Here is a 21,849-nt window from a genome sequence, read left to right as displayed (position 1 = left end):
CCTGACACTACCTGCACAAGACCATCATAAGAGGAGGAAAAGACCATGACATCAAAATAAAAGAGAGACTGATTTGAGATGGGGAAGGGATATGATGGAGAATGGGATTTCAAAGGGGAAAGTGGGCGGGGGGGAAGGGAGGGTATGACCATAGAATACTTTTTATAATCATGGAAACTGTTAATAAAAATTGAGAGAAAAGAATGGCATTAATAATTGTGAAGTATTCCATATTTTGACATGAACACACATGTACATGGGAATAAACATATATTTAAAATAATAAGGCAAGAGGCACTTATAGCCCTGATGAGGTCTCCAGAAAGAGATGGGTTGACACTGTCTATTAATAAAAATGCTTGTCTTGCCGGGTGTGGTGGGGCACGCCTTTAATTCCAGCACTCGGGAGGCAGAGGTAGGAGGATCGCCATGAGTTCAAGGCCACCCTGAGATTACAGAGTGAATTCCAGGTCAGCCTGAGCTAGAGTGAGACCTTACCTTGAAAAAAAATTGGAAAAAGAAAAAGAAAAATGCCTGTCCTAATCCAGACATGGCAGCTGATGCCTTTAATCAAAGCTCAAGATAGTGACTTAGAACTGCTCTGAGATTGTCAGCCTGGGCTACGGGGATATCCTGACTCAAAATACAAATGAGCGGAGTGTGGTGGCATACACCTTCAATCCCAGCACTCTGGAGGCAGAGAGAGTCTGAAGTCAGCCTGGGACTACAGAATGAGTTCCAGGTCATCCTGGGCTAGAGTGAGGCCCTACCGTGAAAAAAAGTTTAAAAAAAAATGCTTTCATAACAATAAGAAGGAACACAGACCTACATGCACAGGGATTATTAAAACAGTTAATATATTTACAACAACCTTTTATGAGACGTGGGCATCTGTATAGCGATCTTGTTGGTATTCTCTGATGTGAGGCATTTTATTTTCATTTCATTAAAATTGAGACGTAGGGGGCTGGAGAGATGGCTTAGCGGTTAAGTGCTTGCCTGTGAAGCCTAAGGACCCCGGTTCGAGGCTCGGTTCCCCAGGTCCCACGTTAGCCAGATGCACAAGGGGGCGCACGCGTCTGGAGTTCGTTTGCAGAGGCTGGAAGCCCTGGCGCGCCCATTCTCTCTCTCTCTCCCTCTATCTGTCTTTCTCTCTGTGTCTGTCACTCTCAAATAAAAAAAAATTAAAAAAAATAAATTAAAAAAATTGAGACGTAGGGTCTCATTCTAGCCCAGGCTGACCTGTAATTTGCTATGTGGTCTCAGGCTGGCCTCGAACTCACAGCGATCCTCCTACCTCTGCCTCCCCAGCGCTAGGATTGAAGGCGTGCGCCACCATGCCCGGCACAGCTCACGTGCATTTTTAAGATTCTAGAGTTGAGGGTGTAAAACTTTATGATAACTGCGAGTATCTGAGTTACAAGACAAAAGTGTACATTTGTGTGTCCGTCGGTCATGCCTGCAGACTTTCTATGTGGCAAAGTTAGGAGCGGTTTACTCAGGGGGTCTCCCGTAATTGCAAACATACTGAGTTAATGTTGCAGAAGAAAAGCTGACTTCACTTTTAAGTCTTCCTTATGACTCTCTTCTGTACAGCGACATGATTTCAAGTAAAAGGATCCTACATTCTTCTTAAGTTCTTAAATTCTAGGAGTATGACTTTTCTTATTTATATGTATTGTTTATTGACAACTTCTATACTTACAGAAAACCAACCACAGCATTTTCCTCCCCTCCCCCACCTTCCCCTTCACAACTCTGTTCTCAGTCGTATCCCCTCCCTCTCTCCATTAATCTCTCTTAATTTGATGTCATTATATCATAATCATATCAAATGTATTCTCCTATTATGAGGGTCTTATGTAGGTATTGCTAGGCACTGAAAGGTCTTGGATATCAAGGCCAAGTTCTGTCTGGACAATTGTATGTATGGAGTGGTACCCTTCCTTTGGTTCTTACATTCTTCCTGCCACTTCTTCTGCAATGGAGCTGAGCCTTGGAGGGTGTGAGATGTTTCAGTGCTGAGCACTCCTTTGTCCCTTCTTCTCAGCACCATGTTGCCTTTTCGGTCATCCCAGTGGTCATCGCCATCACAAAACAGAAGCTTCCCCAACCAGGAGTGACAGTAGCATTAATATATGTGTATGAACATTAAGTGTAGTGCTTTCAGGGCAATCTGGTGAGAGTAATATATGCATTTATGCAGACAACCTCTACCTCCACAGGGTTTTGATTAGATTTTCAGTACCAGGCATGTATTCCCTCCCATAGAGTGGGCCTTCAGTCCAATTAAGAGAGCAGTTGGTTTCCCCCAGAGCAGACATGCCACTATTGCACTTGTTCAGTCATTTGGCCTCTCTGGCCAAACTTGAGGCTTCCAGTGTCCACTGTTTTCACTGCTGATGACTTCTGTCCCCCATAAGACTGCATACAGTGCAGCTTTTTCCAGATTTCAGTTGGCTGGGCTACAGGGAGAAGGTTTTCTGCTCAGTACCAGCTTGATTTCTCAGTGATGCCACACAGGCATGTGAAGTCTTCACAATACCATTTACCAACTCTTTCTCACAGGAAACCAAGGGCCTTGGCAACAGCCTATAATGTTTGAAGGCAATACAGATCTCCCTGGCCAAGAACTCACTGGAAGGATATCCCTGGCACTGAAAATTTTCTAGTAACAATCTATGGCTTCTGGGTGCGCCATTATTCTAGAAAGTAAATTTTCTTATGTCTTATTCAGAATATCCTGAATTTTGATTGTCCCTCCCTCCCCTTCTTTTATACAATCACTTCCCCTGGCCTCGCTTAGGCCTTTCCCCTCCCTGTAATCTGTTTTTCTCATATATACAATACCATCCCCTGAAGAACATCTCTCCCTTATAGCCTTTTTCTAGCTTATGGGCCTCTGCTACTGATTTTTGGTTCCAGATTACACACACGTCTATACATTTGTAGCTAGGCTCCACATATGAGAGAGAACATGCAACATTTGGCTTTCAAGGCCTGGGTTACCACATAGTATAATCCTTTCCAGATCCATCCATATCCCTGCAAATTTCATAATTTTGTTTTTCTCTACCACTGAATAGAACTCCATTGTGTAGATGTACCACATCTTTATTACCCACTCATCTGTGGATGGACATCTAGGCTGGTTCCATTTCCAAGCTCTTGTGAATGTGTAGAGTGATATATGATTTTAATTAAAAGGACCCTGCATTTTTCATATACATATACATACATACACACACACACACACGCTTCTAAATTCTATGAGTATGACTTTTGATAGCTTTCCCACATTCTGATGACTTCTCACCTGTCACATCTGTCTGACACACTGTGAGTGTGACTTGGGGACTAACACTCTGCCACACCTGTTAGTGTTACATGGCTTCTCACCCTTCAGTTACCTCATGCAGAGGCATACGTTATGGAAAAACATTAACCGTACTCACAAGGCACTTCACCTCTTTGAATTCTCTCATGTACAGTGACATGTGATTTTATAGGGGATTCTCCACATGAATTACATTTGTATGGTCTTACCTGCATAACTTATGTCATGCATAGTGGGTAACAATGAAGGGGAAAGGCTCACCACATTTATCCCATACTTACACACTGTCACATGTATGAGTATTTTTGGTGCAGAGTAAGCTGTGAACTCCAGCAAACATTATTATATTAGTACCAGTTTTAAAATTTCTTTTTATTTGATAGAGGAGGGAGAGAGAGAGAGAAAGAATGGGCATGTCAGGGCCTCAAAAGCTGCAAATGGACTCCAGATACATGTGCCTCTTGTGCATCTGGCTTACTTGGGTCCTGGGGAACTGAACTCAGGTCCATGGGATTTGCAGGCAAGCGCCTTAACCATTAAGCCATTTCCCCAGCTGTATTCATGACTTTAACATGTATGAGTGCTCTGATGTATGAGCAGTGGCTTTTTCCAGAAAACCTTCCCACATTCCTTATATGTGTATGGTTTCTCAACTGTATACACTCAATGATGAAAAGCAAGTTGTGACTTGGGAAAAGTTTTTATCAATCCAACACATTCCTGTTTTTATTTGTTGTTGTTGTTACATGAGTAAGTTTCCTGATGCTGAATCCTTTGTGAAAGTCCTTTTCACATCTGTTGCATTCCTACGTCCTTTCGCCTGTGTGAGTTTTCTAATGCGCAGTGAGCTGCGAGTTTGCAGTGAAAGCTTTCCCACATCATTGGCATTCGTGTGGCTTCTCACCAGTGTGAAGGAACTGATGCTGAGTGAGATGTGACTTTCTGAGGAAGGCTTTCCCACATTCACTGCTCACACATGGCTTCTCGCCCGTATGAATCTTCTGATGCTCAGTGAGAGAGGACTTGAAGTAAAAAGCTTTCTCACATTGACTACATTTATGACACTTGTCACCTGTATGAATCTTCTGATGCTCAGTGAGGTGACCCTTGGTGCTACAGCACTTTCCACATTCGTCACATTCATACGGCCTCTCCCCTGAATGTATCCTCTTATGCACGTTGAGTCGCGCCGTGCTGATGCAAGCTTTTCCACACTCATTACAGGTATATGGCCTCTCTCCTGTATGAAGTCTCTTATGCACGTTGAGTGCTAACCTGCTGATGAAGGCTTTCCCACATTCATTACACTCGCGTGGCTTCCTCCTTCCGGTGTGGGTTATCTCGTGCACTTTGAGCTGTGATTTGAGAGTAAAAGCTTTCCCACACTCATTGCACTTCCAGGTCTCCTTCTGTTGATGAGTTTTCTGGTGCCCGAGGAGTTGTGACTTGCTGGCAAAAGCTTTCTCACATTCATGACACCCATATGGCCTCTCACCTGTATGGCTTCTGAGATGCACAGTGAGCTGTGACTTTGTGTAATAAGCTTTCCTACACTGATTACATTCATACGGCTTCTCGCCAGTGTGGTATCTCTGATGCACAATGAGGGATGACCAGTTGGGAAAAGCTTTTGCACATTCTTTACATGTGTAAGGTCCCTCGCCTGTGTGTGTCCTTAGATGTGCACTGAAGTGACTTCTGATGTGAAAGACCCTCTGACAAGCATTACATTCATACAGCTTCCCACGGGTTCCTACTTTCAGATGCCGATCTAGATTTGACTTTCTGGAGAAAGCTTTCCCACATTCAGAGCATTCATAAGGCCTCTCACCTGTATGGACTCTCTGGTGGACAGTGAGTATGTACTTTGTTAAACAAACTTTACCACACTGACTGCATTCGTATGACTTCTTGCTCTGCGTTCTCTGATGCGTGACGAGATGAGACTTCCTAGAAAAAGTTTTACCATGTTCTCGACGTTCACATGGCTCCTCACCTCTGTGGGTTCTCTGATGCTGAATCAGATGGGACTTTCTGGAAAACACTTCCTCACATTCTCTGCATTCATGAACCTCCTCACCTGTATGAATTCTATCACGCGCAGTGAGTTCTGACTTGCTGGGTAAAGCTTTCCTACCTTCATTACATTCGTACAGACTTTTAATTCTATGAGTTTGCTGATGCTGAGTGAGTTTTGACTTGCTGGGAAAAGTGATATTACCTGGATGATTTAGAGTGAGTTGTGACTTGAAGGGGGAAAGTTTCCTACAGTTGTAAAGTTGGTATGTCTTCTTGCTCATATGATACATACCCACACTCGTATCACTCTGGGCCTGAGTAAGTTGTGACTTTTGATAGAAGGATTTCTGGCAGTGTTTATATTCATACTGCTTTTTCCCATGGATTTTCTGTTCATCTTTTAAACCTCCTATGAAATGAAAAAATTTATTATGTGCCTGGCAGTAAACTGAGGCTTGCCTCAAAATTGCTAATACTGCTACAGCCGCTATTTCCTGCTAAAAACCAACCACATGTAGATCATACTCACTGGTGTTTCTAGACCTGACCTCTGTTTTACACAAACTGTTTACATACTGTGGATTGTGTACATACATTGAACTTATTGGTGGTCGCGTGAATATGAAATGCCTTTTCTAGGGTTGCCTTTTTCACCCTCAAGAAAAACTTCTGTTTGGTTTTCATGAAGATAGGCATTCTACCATAAGCACTGATCTAGAAATCTTCCAAAGCTTATCAGAATAGAGTGTCACATTATATTCCTGACATGTTCTCCTTGAACTGTCCTCCTGTCCCCAGCATGTATTCACTTACCTGGAAGCCTCTGAACTGACCCTTCTGTTACACTCCATGGTGATAATCCGTGCTCCAACTTGAAGATCAACTCTGGTTTGGTCATACAATGTCCTGTAAATGGGAAATAAGCTACAGATGGTATCAGTTTGCTAAGTCAGGTACACTCATGAAAGATCACCGCTCCATTTCCAGAAACTGGCTCCACTAGATAAAGCGCGAACTTTTCTTAGAGAGGATTTACACTCGTGGTGTTCGCTGACTGGAATCCTACCATCAAGGGATAGGAAGTTGCATGATATATAAAACAGTGCTTTAAAAAAAAAAAAAAAAGCATTGCCAAAGCTCTTGGTTTTCCACCAGGATTAGGTGGCAAACCTTATGGCTGAAGCCTCCACATGTTTGGGCTGAGAAACCTTACTGGAGCTGAGCTGAAGATGTCCACCCCGGAGAACAGCTGACGGAAAGCCGGACAAAGCTATGCTGCACGCAGCCCCATGGGAGACAGAAGTCATCAGTGGAGATAAACAATGGACACAGCAAGCCTTAAGTTTGGCCAGACAGGCCAAATGGGCCAATGGGAGCAACAGACATTTCTGTTATGAGGAAAACCAACAGCTCTCTAATTGGTCCAGTGGCCTGCTCCATGGACGGGAATAATACATACCTGGTACTGAACACCTATCATGATCCTGAGCCCTTGAGGTGTAATGCCAGCTGCTGGAGGCCCTGGTGAACCCATTTTCTCTTTTATTTCAAATAAATAAATAAATAAAAACAAATATATATGAAGAAAAAAAGAGTGAGGTCCACCTCCTACATCATATGAATACCCTTATACACACACACACACACAAACACAATTTGGTAGAAAATTTCTCAATGAAAAATGATATAAAACTACTGCAATGGCCCAGTATGCATGAATCTTGAAGTTCCATCAAAAACACTAAGAAAAAAGTATAAAATCATAGCCTAAGATGGGAGAAGGGCAATAAACAAAGTAAATCCAAATCACAAGTGGAATTAGAAACGTGCTCTCATTGGTAAGCCAACTGGCCACATACAGAAAGACTCTAAAAGTGGAGAAATGGGCCAGCTGTAGTGACGCACACTATTACCCCCAACACTGGGGAGTCTGAGACAGGAGAACCATTATGAGCTTGGGGCCTTCCTGAACAACAGAGTGAGCTCCGGGATGACTGAGGATGCAGTCAGAACGTATCAAAAGAAACACATACACACAAACACCCTTAAAAAGGTTGCTGCAAAAAGAACTGAAGGTCCTTATGTAACGTAGCTCATTTATCCTGGTTCTGAAATGACTGTTAACATCTTAAAGCAAAGCAGGGCTCCCGACCTGCAGGAGAACCTTTCACTACAATCAGATGAATGAAATAAAACACTACACAACCATTTCATAACGGGAATGCACCATCGACATTCCCAACCAGATTCCCACCTCAATTTTAAGTACAGTTGGAAATACACAAATACTAGATAAAAACTGACTGTGGTTTGATTTTATGGCGCATGTGTCTGGAGTTCGCTTGCAGTGGCTGGAGGCCCTGGTGCGCCCATTCTCTTACTCTCTCTCTCTCTATCTCCTCTTTTCCTCTCTCACTCTCTCAAATAAATGAATAAGATTTAAAAAAAATCAAAGCTTATCAATGAAATTAGTACTTATCAAACAAGAGGAAAATAATAACTACTCATGTCTCCAGGAAGTTAAACTCACCCAAGCACACGAGGCTGCTATAGTTCTCCAGCATCACATCCCTGTACAGGGCTCGCTGAGCCACAGTTAAGTACAGCCACTCCTTGCAGGAGAATTCCACAGCCACGTCTTCAAACGATACGAGCTCCTATAAGGAGATACTTTACATGAACCCAAGAAAATGAGGGTGGAAGACTGGAGAGGTTCATTCATCTATGTGCGTTCATTTTAGCACATAAGGCGCTTGGACATTTTATCGGTGTCCAATGTTAGCCATGCACCTGTGTGGGGGTCTCAACCAGCAAAAGCACCTTCCCAAGCCAGGCCTCCACACTGAATACTATCGAGACAGAGATAGGCCACAGAGGGCAGACAGACAGACATGTGCAATAAGAAAGCCAGGGAGCTGGGCATCGGTGCTCATGTGTAAATCTCTACTTGGACAGCAGAGGGCAGAGGACGGCCCGGGCTACACAGTGACTTCCAAGTGCACCTTGACCGCAGACGGAGACACGGCCTGCAAAAATAGAGGGCAGACAGGAAAAGCAGGCAAGAGCTATCCGTGTCCGGCTCAGAGTGAGCTTTTTCAGGAGCCTGGTTTCCACTCCCTCCAGGTTTGAGTCAAGGGGAGCACGTTGACCTGGGCGGCTGTCAGGCTTGTGTGCAGCTGAGGGTCAGAGGTTCGAGACCGCCCGGCTTCAGGGCTGGAACTGACCCTCCTCTCTCCTCCATTCTCTCCTCTCCCATCTCCCTTCCCTGTAACTGAACGGAAAAGTACCCAGTCCGGCCGCCCCATTGTAAGTAAGGTTTAGGAGTGGTGGAGACCACTGGCCGCACTCGGAGGCAAAGAGGAAAGCTCATATTCAGGAACGGCGTGAGCTGCCGGGGAGGACTCAGGAGGGAGTACCCAGCCCACTGGAGTTTTCACGAGTGGGCTCTATTGGCCTTGTTCAGTTGGGGGAAGACAGTGACTACAAAAGAACTCCTTTGATAAGGTGAATAGAAAAGTTCCTGTAGGGAACATCATTTCATTAACCACTTAAAAATAGCTAGGGAGCCGGGCATGGTGGCGCAGGCCTTTAATGCCAGCACTCAGGAGGCAGAGGTAGGAGGATCCGTGTGAGTTCGAGGCCACCCTGAGACTACACAGTGAATGCCAGGTCAGCCTGAGCTAGAGTGAGACCCTACCTTGAACCTCCCCCCACAAAAAAAGCGAGGGAGCGGGGCATGGTGGCACATGCCATTAGTCCTAGCACTTGGGAGGCAGAGGAAGGTGGATTGCCATGAGTTCGAGGCCACACTGAGACTACACAGTGAATTCCTGGTCAGCCAGGGCTAGAGTGAAACCCTACATGAAAAACCCAAATAATAATAATATTAATAATAAAATAAACATAGCAAGGGTGTGATACACAGTGACCATGTGACTTAGGATATGGGGGCAAGGAACCATGGCCTGGGGGCACTGTTAGGCAAGAAGGGGAACATGACTAGGTGGTTTCTTGAAGAATGTGGATAATCCATCTTCCTTAACCTTGATCACCACTCTGCTGACCTTGGAGGCTCCATGCTGGGAGCCCGTCCCAAATAAAGGACTAAGCTGACCACAGGAACTGCATTTTGTCAAACATTCTCCATACTGTTCATGTACTTTTGTTACAGGTATTCCCTTGTAAGTGAGCCAACCAATAAAAAAAAAGTCAGATCCCCTCTCTGAAAACCCTCCCTGCTTGCCGATATTCTGGAACCAAAGCCACCGGTTCCTTCACCACAGTCTCGATGCTTCCTCCACCAGGAGCTCACCAGTGCCGTTACTGGGCGCGCAACTCCCCCCTTCGCTGCTCTCTGCGGGCCCTGCACCCGGCTTGGCTTTCCCCGGTGGTCACTTTCCGTTCAGAATCCCGGGAGCCACTCCTTCGGGGCCGCAGCTCCAGCTCCCCAGCCCGGCTGCGTCCCAGGTCGACCAGCTCTGCCTCTGCCCCGGCCGCAGTGAACTCCTCCCCGGTTCCTGCTGAGCCCGGGCAGTGCCGGCCTCGTCCTCTGCGCAACCTCCCGCCCCGCCGCCCCCGCGCCCGGTGCACCGCGCCCATCCGCCCACCACCACCGGGCGGCCCGGCCACCGCGCGAGCGTCCCCCGCAGCCCGGGCGCCTCCGGGGTGCAAACGCGGGGCGCCCGCCGCCCTCCCCGGGCCCCAGGTCCTCGCCGCCCGCCCGCCCGCCCGCGTCCTCACCATGCCCGCCGCCTCGGTGCCGCGTCCCGGGAGAATCGGCTCGGCCCGGCGGCGTCCCGGAGCCCGAGGCCCCGAAGCGCAGCGACAACGCGGGACGCCGACCCGCTGCAGCAGCGCCGGAGCCGGCGCCGCCGCACGGTGCGGAAGTCCGCGCTCTGCGCGCTCATTGGACGAGCGCGGCAAGCCCCGCCCCCTCCGGCGCGGACGGACGGCGCCCATTGGACAATGTGAATTACCTCTCTGCCTATGGCCACATCGGGTCCCGCCCAGTCTAGGAAGGAGCCTGGGTCTAAAGTGAACAGAATTGGGGTGAAGTCTGAGACCCTGTATAAAACTTTCAGCTGTCTGCGATGGGGAGGGGAATGATGGAGAATGGAAGTTCAAAGGGGAAAGTGAGGGGGGGAGGGAGGATATTTCCATGGGATATTTTTTATAATCATGGAAAATGTTAATAAAAATTGAGAAAAAATAAGAAAATAAAGAGAAAAACAAAAGAGAAAAAAAAAAGTTTAGACTCTAGAAACAGTTGAAAAAAATTCTTAACTTTAGGCATGGTGTAAATCTATGCTTAGCTAACAAAATTAACTTTTTTTGTTTTGTTTTGTTTTTCGAGGTAAGGTTTCACTTTACCCCAGGGTGACCCGGAATTATGTAGTCGAAAGGTGGCCTCAAACTCATAGCAATCTTCCTACTTCTGCCTCCCTAATTCTGGGATTAAAGGCATGTGCCGGGCTGGAGAGATGGCTTAGCGGTTAAGCGCTTGGCTGTGAAGCCTAAGGACCCCGGTTCGAGGCGCGGTTCCCCAGGTCCCACGTTAGCCAGATGCACAAGGGGGCGCACGCGTCTGGAGTTCGTTTGCAGAGGCTGGAAGCCCTGGCGCGCCCATTCTCTCTCTCTTTTTTTCTCTCTCTCTCTCTTTCTCTCTCTGTCTCTGTCTCTGTCTCTTTCTGTGTGTCTGTGACTCTCAAATAAATGAATAATAATAAACTAAAAAAAAAAAAAGGCATGTGCCACCATGCCTGGCAAAACTAGCTGTTATTTAAAAATTTTTTTTTTGTTTTACTTATTTGAGAGAGAGAGAGAGAGAGAGAGTCAGCGAAAGGGGTAGAGAAAGGGAGAGAGAGAATGGGCCCGTCAGAGCATGTAGCCACTGCAATGGAATTCCAGACACATGTGCTATTTTGTGCATCAGGTTTTCGTGGATCCTGAGAAATCAAACCTGAGTCCTTTGGCTTTGCAGGAAAATACCTTAACCACTAAAACATCTCTCCAGCCCCCAAATTAGCTTTTCCTTCCTTATTGAATTTTAGGCAATATTTGGTCTTTTTAGATCTCTTATATCCTTTCTACATATGCGTGCTTTCTCTCCAAGATTGAAGAAAATAATCCTTCCCAGTTCCTTCAATCATCTCATCTCAACCCATCATGAAACGTCTTTTTTATAAGACTATTAAGAGAGACTACAAATATCAATGTTATTACTCACTGAAAGAGAAACATGTAGTCCAGCCTCAAAAGGTTAAATAACCAAAAAACCTCCACATTTTAAATGAAATTTAAGAAAAATGTCAGTCAGACTTATAATACCAGTATATGTTCCTATAAATTTCATATAACCCATCGATTTAAGATATCTCCTGTTAATACTCTGCGTGAAATGTACTTTTATAAGTTACAACGCTATGAATACAGGGGAATTTGACAACTTTTTGGGGGATAATCTTTGTCAATACTTCTAATACATTTGGAAATGATTTTATTGAAGGGCTAATGGCCTTCCCTGAAAACTAAAAGAAACTAAAGAGTTAATGACTATCCCTCAAAGCTCACTGGCAATAAAGAAGCAACAGTCTAGTTAAGTTTGACACCTTCCCTGATTGATGTACTCCCCTTATCCTAGATGCCCTTGAAGGACCAGGGACCCTCTGAGCGTCCTCCCTTAGACATTCCTGGCTGAAGAGCCTATTCTGAACAAGGACGCACACAGCTACAAGCTCCTTATCTGGTGTACCTGGAGCAGTCTCTTTTCCTTAGGATCCTCCTTATAAACTTGCACCCCAGTCTGGCCAAGTGCTTCAGCCTTCATCCCGCGGAAAGCTGTTTCTCTAATAAACATTGTGTCTGTAGCGATCAAATCCGTTGCACTCTTTTGCTTTTCTCTTACACTTTCCTTACAATATATTTGTTTTACCTATTTTTTCATTTGCTTGCTGGCTTGCTTGCCTGCTGTCTTTCTTTCTTTCCTTTTTTCACTTTTCTGAGCCAGGGTCTCCCGTAGCCCAGGTTGCATCTGAGCTCCTGCCTCAGAGGCCCCCACACGCTGCAAGCACAGCAAGTAGGCGGCCCTGCAGCTTGCAAAAGCTCCCAGGCCTCCGGGGCCCGGGCGCTCCGCAGACGAGCTGTCAGTCAGCGCCCCAGGGGGCGGGGCTTGCCGCGCTCGTCCAATGAGCGCGCAGAGCGCGAACTTCCGCACCGGAGCCTTCGTCGCGGCCCGGGACGCGGCACCGAGTGGGCAGCCACGGTGAGGGCGCGGGCAGGCGGGGCGCCTTCCTCCCTGCTTTCCTTCCATCCCTTCCACCTTTCCTTTTCCTTCCTCCTTTCTTTTCCTCCCTTCCTTCCTTCCCCCTTCTTTGCCTTTTCTTTCCTCCTTTCCCTTCCTTCCTCCCTTCCTTTCCCATCAGTTCCTTTCCTTTTCTTCCTCCCTCCTTTTCTCTCCTTCCTTCCCTCTTTCCTTCCTCTGCACTTCCTTCCCTCCCTATTTCCTTCCTTCCCTCCCATCTTCCTTCTCTCTCCCTGTGCCCTGGCACCGGGCTGCTGGGCCACCAAGAGAGGTCCCCAAGCCCCATGCTGTCCTCCCCAGCGCCTGGCAGTGGATGAGCTGGGCAGGGCGGGCAGGGAGCTCCAACCAAGACCGGGAGTCCTGCCTGCAGCCTGGCACGATGCGATGACTGTGATCCTCTTGCTGTCCAGTGCTGTCCAGGCTGATTCTTCCTGTCTGAAATACTCTTTCCTGTCAGCTTCCCTTTCAGTATCCCATGACCAACCATCATCGATCCTCCCCCCCCAGATCCACTGCCTGCTCCTGCTGCTCGGCCTCTGGTAAGTAAACACCCTTCCATTTCCTACCTCTCCTTCAGTATTTTTTTTTTTAAATTGTTTTTCAAGATAGTGTTTCACTGTAGCCCAGGCTGACCTTGGAATTCACTATGTAGTCTCAGGTTGGCCTCAAAGGCACTGTGATCCTCCTAGCTCTGCCTCCCAAGTGCTGGGATTAAAGGCGTGCACCACAACTGGATAGTTCTAAATTTTTGGATTCCCCATTAAGCAGGATGCAGAGTGATCCATCTTCAAAAATGTTAGCTGTTGCAAGGTCACTGAGGAATCCTGCTGGAGCTGAACTGAAAACCTCCTCCATGTAGACCAACTGACAGAAAGCTGGAAATACCATGCTTCATGCAGTTAAATGGGAGAGATTGAAATCACCAGTGAAGGTACTCAACAGTGGACACTGCAAGCCTTACATATGGCCAGCCAGACCAAAAGCGCCAACGGCTGCAACAGTGGCACATCTATTATGGGGGAAACCAACTGCCCTCTAACTGGACTGGAGGCCTGCTGCATGAGAGGGAATACATCCCTGATACTGAAAACCTACAACAGGGTAGTCATGAGCCCTACGGGTGTAATGTCTGCTGCTGTCTGGCTAAATGTATATACTGTGCTCATCAAACTGCACAGTAAGCATTTCTCTTAATGTTCATACCAATATATTAATGCTACTCGCAGTTTTGATAGAAGCTTCAGTTTCAAAAGGCAATATGTTGCTGAGAAGTGACAGAGGAGTGCTCAGCACTGCAATATTTCTATCACACCTTCCAAGGCTCAGGGTCCATTGTGGAAGAGGTGTCAGAAAGAATGTAAGAGCCAAAGGAAGGGTAGGACTCCTTGCAACGTGCTCCCCCCAGACACAAAATGGCCTGGATATCCTTGACCTTACAGTGCCTGACACTACCTACACAAGACCATCATAACAGGAGGAAAAGATGATGACATCAAAATAAAAGAAAGGCTGATTGAGAGGGGGAGGGGATATGATGGAGAGTGGCGTTTCAAAGGGGAAAGTGGGGGGGGGAGGAAGGGAATTACCATGGGATATTGTTTATAATTGTGGAAGTTGTCAATACAAAACATTAAAATTTTTTAGCTCTGTAACAGACAGCTTCAGGTTCACTGAGATGAACTTCCAGACCAGGCACAGTTATGGAGGAAGGGATTTATTAACACTTACAGATGTAGGGACGTTCCATAATGGCAGAAGAAGCTGGTCTGCCTTCACAGGTCCAAGCAGAGAGAGAGAGAGAGAGAGAGAGAGAAGTGTAGGGAGCCAATGCAGACGCCATTATAAGATGGCGCTGGCTTCCTGCCAGTCTTGAGGTAAACATTTCCTTATTTAGGCAACGCCTTGGCGCCAACCTTGCTTGAGGTTGTGCATGCGCTTAACGCACCTTGTCTTAAGCCTCTCCCGTGGCTCCTGGTGGCGGGTGAGCTTTGGCAGCCAATCAGTAGACGCCCGTAGTGCTCAGCCCTATAAAAGCAGCTGTAATCCTACCCTCCTCGCCCCTCGCCATCAGCTTTCCTGTTAACCAAGAGGCTCTCCAATAAAGTGTGATCGAGAAGGATCTTCGTCTGGTGGTGGTTCTTTCCCTGCAGGACAGGGGCTCGCCCCAAAGTGGTGCCGAAACCCGGGAAACGCCGGGTGTTTTGTGGTCACCGGGCGAGGGGCCGAAGAGGATCCAGAACTTGACACACAGAGAGGAAGACGGCGGAGAGGAAGACGTCGGTAAGTCATCCCCAGTCATAATGTTTTTTCACTTAGATCCCTACCTGATCCTTGTTATTTGCATTCCTGTGTGGTTTATTGTCCTTGTCGTTTGCTGTGAGCGCAACATGGGCAACTCAGAGGACAGAATAGGTAAGGGTACACTGCCGTTTTGGCGGCTGATTCACTCTTGCTTAAGTAAAGAAAACCACATGGAACTTATTAGAAGGGGACGGGAAGTTCTCGCAAGGCATCAAGATAGCCTTTCTGAGTCAGATTCAAATGGGGAGTCAAAAACTAGGCCTAGAAAAAGAAAAAAAATAAAAAAGAAGGGATTAAACAAAGATAAAAGTTTAAAAAAATGAGCTCAGAGAAACAGGTGAAATCTATAATTGCCCCCCCCCCAGGGGGAAAAAGGAGCCTTTGACAGGCTCTACCCTCCCATTGAGGAGCTTACACATGCAAATGTACTTGACACAGATGAGGAGGCTAGCTCCGATTCTGCAGAGGAGGAAGAAAAATTATTTAAAGGGGAAAAGGAAAGACTAAAGGAGGCCACCGCCTGTTATAGAAAAGAGCGATATAGGTCCCCGCCTAGACGCCCTTTACTGACAAAGGGGCCTAAAAGCCAAGGGTGTGGTCCTTCACAGTCGATAGAGCCTTCCGCACCCCCACCCTATAACTCCCCTGGGGACACATGCCGCTTCATTAAAACAAAAACCTGGTCGCGGCTGGCCTCCGCTTTTCCCGTTTTTGAGGACCCAGTAACTCAACAAAGGAGACATGAACCAGTTCCCTATAAACAACTAAAGGATTTGGTTCAGGCTGTCAAGGATTTTGGACCAGGTGCAGATTATTCCGTTGCGTTGTTGCGCAGGATTATTACAGCAGGGCTCGGAGCCTATAGTAAGAATGTTTAGACCCGATTCCCCTCAAATTGTTGAATGCCTAATTGTTTTGGAGGTCTTTCAGACATTCTCTATTTCTTTTAACTTGTTTACGGATTCCTTATATGTGGCTAATGCGGTTGCTGGCCTAGAGACTGCTGCTTCCGTTCGCTCTGCTAGTCTGGTGTCTAATATTCTTTTACAACTTCAGTCTTTAATTTTGTAGCGAACTTGCCCTTTCTATGTCTTAGATAATAAATAAAAAGGACCGGATCTTGTTAATAAGATCCAGGGGAGCTGTTTGTGTTTTTCCACAGGAACAGGATTCTCCTCATTGGGTTCCAGCCTGGCTGGTGAGGACAGTCAAGCGATCTCCGGAGGAGGGTCCAGAAGACAGTAAGGTCCATCAGGGCGGAGATGATAAAGGTCTTATGGACAATCTTCCTCCTGTGCCTGAAATCCATTAAAGGAGAGCCACGTTGGGGTATTCTGTCAACCTTTCCCAAACCTATGCCGGTGCTCCATTCTGCCACGGTCTTCCCTCGCTTCTTTACAACTCCATTTTCAAAGTGGATTTTATGTGGGACAAATGGCAGCTGCACGGACTTTACACCCTTTGTACTGTTGCAAGGAGGACTTATAGCTTGCAATAATGTGCCCGGGACCCTCCATACGGAGAATCAAGTGGAAGAGGGTATTAATGACATTGGACATGGCTGTGGGAGGAATACTTCCTTTGCCCCTGCGCCGGCCTGTGTTCATCCACCGTTTCTGTTCGTTCTTAGTAACTTCTCTTTCAGTAATTGTACCAATGCTTCCTGTTACTTGTCTCAATGCTGGAATGCCAAGGTATTCAAGAATGCTATGGTCCTTAGGGTGCCCCGGTGGGTCCCCGTGCCTGTAGAGGCCCCCAGCACGCTATCGCTATTCAGACAAAAAAGAGATTTTGGTATCACGGCAGCGGTGATAGCGGCTGTGGCCGCAATAACAGCTGCTGCCACAGCAGCCGGTGTGGCCATGGCCACTTCAGTACAGACTGCTGAAACTTTGAATAGTTTGGCCTCCTCCACTACCGTGGCCCTGGAGACTCAGACAGCCCTAAATTCCCATCTAAAGAGTGTTCTCTTATTTTAAGGAATGGGTAGGAGTGGGAATGTTTCTGGTGTGCTGCTTGGGAGGATGCGTACTTTGCCTCTGGTTGGTTTGCCGCTTGCGAGCCCAGACCAGGAGGGACAAGGTGGTCATTTCTCAAGCGCTCGCTGCCTTGGAAAGTGGTTCCTCCCCCCAAATTTGGCTGTCAGCTTTAAAAGGCAAATAGCTCCCCTGGCCCTTGCACCCTCAGGGTCTCAGAGTACCCATTGCACGAGGATGGGCAGGGATCTGGTAGCTTTCGTTTGACTGCCGCCTTTGCACTCTCAGGGGATCTGTCCCATTGCACTGAGGAAGGGGAGGTTGAACTTCTTCCCTTGATCGGTCAACACATCATGAGGTGCGGACCTGATCGGGAAGGTGGCTATTTTTCTGAGCTATGCCATAAGTTAATAAAAAAGGGGGAACTGTAGGGAGCCAATGCAGACGCCATTACAAGATGGCGCTGGCTTCCTGCCAGTCTTGAGGTAAACATTTCCTTATTTAGGCAACGCCTTGGCGCCAACCTCGCTTGAGGTTGTGCATGCGCTTGACGCACCTTGTCTGAAGCCTATCCCGTGGCTCCTGGTGGTGGGTGAGCTTTGGCAGCCAATCAGTAGACGCCCCGTAGTGCTCGGCCCTATAAAAGCAGCTGTAATCCTACCCTCCTCGCCATCAGCTTTCCTGTTAACCAAGAGGCTCTCCAATAAAGTGTGATCGAGAAGGATCTTCGTCTGGTGGTCGTTCTTTCCCTGCAGGACAGGGGCTCGCCGCAGAGAAGCACCAGCCAAAAACCCAAAAGCCACATAGCACAGCACCCTAGAGGGACTTGCACTAGGCACTTTGCACGTCTTTACATTGAAGTCTGAAACCCACCACCGCACCTCAAGATCTGCCCAGTGACACCACCTCCAGCCAGGTGGCTGCAGATGCAAACTACAAACTCATAAAACAGTGAATATATTGGGGAAAAAAATCTCTTCAAACTCTCACAGCTGTGTTGATAAGTATATTTAACTATCCCTAACTGTTCATCAATAGCTGTGTATCACACTGCATCTCATAAATGTGCATAATTGTGAGCCATTTACTGAAAGGTCAGCGGTGAAAGCACACACAAGACACATACCCAGACTGCTGCTTCTCATGGTCTTTGTCCTGGGTGTGTGATCCCAACCAGGTTTGGCTACATCAGATGAAGGCCCCTTGGGTCCAGCAACAAGGATCCTGAGGACTTCGAGAAGCATCCCTGGGAGTAAGAAGGACAGTGAAGCTGGATCTGGCTTGAGTGACTTGGGACCCTAGCGTCAAGGGCTCAGATTCGACAGTACCTGGACTCCTCACTTACATGCATTTTATCTTGACACCTGACCTCTGGGTGAGTAACACCACTCAGTTTCTTAATAGCTTGAGCATACTAGAGTTGAGAATGTAAATCTTTATAACTGCACATATGTGAGTTACAAGACAAAGTCAGCATTTTTAATATTCCTCAATCATCCCTGTAGACATTCTATGTTGCAGACTTAGCAGTGGGTCACCCATCTTTTCTCCTGTGAGTGCAAAGACACTGAGATTATGTTGCAGGAGAAAAGTTTATTTCATTTGTGCAGCTTCTAACCATGAGTTACCTCATGTAGAGTGATGTATGAACTGAAGTATAAAGGACCCTGCTTTCTTTATACTTATATGCTTCTAAATTCTGTGGCTATTACTTTTGGGAGCTTTCCCACGTTCCCACGCCTTTTCATCGGTACAATTTATCTGACACAATATGAGCTGTGACTTGGGAAAGAATGCTTTGCCAGATCCATTGCCGTTATATAGCTTTTTGCTGGTCAGTCATCTAAGGCAGAGGCGTAACTTATGTGAAAAACACTGACCATATGCACATGGCATTTCACCTCTATAAATTCTGAAGCACAGCAAGTTGTGATTTTATAGGGAGATTTTCAACATTCATTACAACTGTATGGTCTTACCTGGTCAAGTTATGTCATGCATAGAGGGTACTAATGGATGGGGAAAGCTCAACCATATTTATTATGCTTGTATGGATTGCCATCTATAGTTCTTTTGATGCACAGTAAGCTGTAAATTCCAGCAACCTTTATTATACTCATGACTCAACATGGATGGGTATTCTGATGCACAGTGACTAGTGGGGGTTTCAAGAAAGCTTTGCCACATTCCTTATGTGAATGGTCTCACAGCTACAGGATCTATGATGAAAAGCAAGTTGTGACCTGTTGGGACAATTTACCAATCCAATAATTTCCAGCTGGTTTTAAATATATGAGTTTCCTGATGCTGAATAAGAACGTCCTTTCTGAAAAAAACTTGCCCACATTCGTTGCATTCATATGGCTTTTAACCTGTATGCATTTTCTGATGCCTAGTGAGTCGTGTCTTTATAGAAAAAGCTTTTCCACAGTCGTTGCATTTGTACGGCCTATCACCAGTGTGAATTTTCTCATGCACAGCGAGTCGTGGCTTTCTAGCAAAAGCTTTTCCACACAGATTGCATTTATGTGGCTTTTCATGAATTAACTGATGCTTAGTGAGATATGTCTTTCTGAGAAAAGCTTTTCCACATTGACTGCACACACATGGCTTCTCGCCCGTATGAATCTTCTGATGCTCAGTAAGAGAGGACTTGAAGTAGAAAGCTTTCCCACATTGACTACATTTATGACACTTGTCACCTGTATGGATTTTCTGGTGCTCAGTGAGGTGGGACTTGATGTAGAAAGCTTTCCCACATTCACATTTATGTGGCTTGAAACCTGTATGTATTTTCTTATGAACATTGAGGTGACATTTGCTGGAAAAAGCTTTTCCACATTCATTACATTTATACGGCCTCTCCCCTGAATGTATTCTCTGATGCACAGTGAGATGTGATTTGGTGGCAAAAGCTTTTCCACACTGATCACACTTATATGGCTTCTCTCCTGTATGAACTCTCTTATGCACAGTGAATGGTGACATGGTGGTAAAAGCTTTCCCACATTCATTGCACTGATAGAGCTTCAAGCCTGTGTGGATCCTCTGATGCACTGTGAGTTGTGACTTGCTGGTAAAAGCTTTCCCACATTCATTGCACTGATAGAGCTTCAAGCCTGTGTGGGTTCTCTGATGCACTGTGAGTTTTGACTTGCTGGCAAAAGCTTTCCCACACTCATTGCACTCATTTGGCTTTTTACCTGTATGCATCCTCTGGTGGATAGTGAAATATGACTTATAAGCAAAAGCTTTCCCACATTCGTGACATTCATATGGCTTCAAACCTCTGTGGGTTCTCTGATGCTGCCTGAGTTGTGATTTGTTGGCGAAAGCTTTCCCACACTCACTGCATTTTGAAGCCCTATGAGTTCTCTGGTGCTCAGTGAGTTGTGACTTGCTTCTGAAAGCTTTCCCGCAATCATGACATCCATATGGCCTCTCACCTGTATGGATCCTGTGATGCACAGTGAGCTGTGACTTTGTGGAATAAGCTTTCCCACACTGACCGCATTCATACGGCTTGTCTCCAGTGTGGGATCTCTGATGCACAGTGAGTGATGACCAGCTGGGAAAAGCTTTTGCACATTCATTACATCTGTAAGGTTTTTCACCCGTATGTGTTCTCAGATGTGCAGCAAGCTGTTTTTTGGCACGAAAAAGATTCCCACAATAAATGCATGCATATGGCTTCTCAGTATGAGTTTTCTCATGCTGAGTGAGACTTGACTTTCTCGACAAAGTTTTACCACATTCAGCACATTCAAATGGCTTCTTACCTCTGTGGGTTCTCTGATGTTGATTCAGGCGAGACTTTCTGGAATAAGCTTTCCCACATTCACTACATTCGTACTGGTTTTTAACTGTATGAGTTTGCTGATGCTGACTTAGTTGTGACTTGCTGGGAAAATCTTTCCCACAGTCATAAGGCTTATTATCTGTTTGGGCTCTCTGACACACAGTGAGCTGTGACGTGGGGACATGTTCCCCACATTTATAAAGCTGGTGTTTCTTCTTACTGGTATAGTCCATAGTCACACATGTATTACTCTGGGGCTGAGTGAGGAGTGACTGTTGACAGAAGGATTTCTGGCAGTGGTTATGTTCATAATGCTTATTCCAGTGGATTTGCTGTTCCTCTTTTAATTCTGCTGTGAAACAAAAAAGTATTATATTGTTTACACAAAACCAGGACTTGCCTCAAAATTGCTTCCCAATACTCAGTCAGGCATTATACCACATGCTGACCATACTCAACGGTATGTCTTGACATGACCTGTTTTACACAATTGAGTACAATCTGAGGAGTTTGTACATTCATCGAATTTACTGGCAGTTTCATCAATATGCAATGCCTCTATGTGACAACCATATTGACCTTTCTTAGGGTTCCCCTTTTTCAGCCTCAAGAATAGCTTCTTTCTAGTTTTCCTGAACACAGACATTCTACCTTGGATAAGAATTTAAGTAATCTAAATTTCATTCTCAGTTTTATGACTACGTGTGCAAGTAGAAGTTTTTAAATGTGCCTGTTTACATTGTCCCTGATGTGGGTTTTCATTTCCTTCCTGCATATATTCACAGGACTGTTTGTTCTACTCTTGTTTGATTTCAGTTCTATCATTAGTGAAATATTCTTCTACAGTAGCACAGGGTATGTCTCTTGTTTCTAGTCTCCATATTTGTACCATGTTCTACAGAAAAGTCTTGTTAATTTTCTGTGGAGATGAGATGAAAAGTTCAAGTGTGTGCCCTTGTACCTCATCATGTTTGACAATGTCTGCCTGATCACCACTGTTCCTGTACATATGGCGACTTGTGACCTCTTGCTACCATACTGGATTACTCTTGGAGTCTGGGGCACTGAACTCAGGGGTTCATGCTTATGAAGCCACACAGTTCACCATAGAGTACTA

The 21,849-nt window shown here is 46.0% G+C and overlaps 1 protein-coding gene across 8 annotated transcripts in view; it reads right to left on the bottom strand.

Annotated features, from left to right (window-relative positions):
- Positions 1-3,780: 3,780 nt before the first annotated feature.
- The window catches only part of LOC101602677 (zinc finger protein 84-like), a 36,033-nt gene continuing 17,964 nt past the window's right edge, over positions 3,781-21,849 (bottom strand). The window contains exons 5-7 of one of the 8 annotated variants that reach the window (XM_045139134.1): positions 20,713-21,084; positions 18,060-18,179; positions 15,161-15,218 (exon numbers count right to left, since the gene is read on the bottom strand). In XM_045139134.1, coding sequence (XP_044995069.1) covers positions 15,169-15,218; positions 18,060-18,179; positions 20,713-21,084 — 542 coding nt within the window. In that variant the 3' untranslated portion in view covers positions 15,161-15,168. Of the gene's footprint in view, positions 5,766-6,169; positions 6,263-15,157; positions 15,219-16,196; positions 16,256-17,660; positions 18,180-19,010; positions 21,085-21,849 lie in introns of those variants that run through there. The other 7 variants (XM_045139135.1, XM_045139132.1, XM_045139137.1 and 4 more) reach the window with 7 other exon arrangements.

The sequence above is a fragment of the Jaculus jaculus genome, chromosome 21 (assembly GCF_020740685.1).
Source record: "Jaculus jaculus isolate mJacJac1 chromosome 21, mJacJac1.mat.Y.cur, whole genome shotgun sequence".
Taxonomy (NCBI): Eukaryota; Metazoa; Chordata; class Mammalia; order Rodentia; family Dipodidae; genus Jaculus; species Jaculus jaculus.
This window is presented reverse-complemented; position numbering and strand designations above follow the sequence as displayed.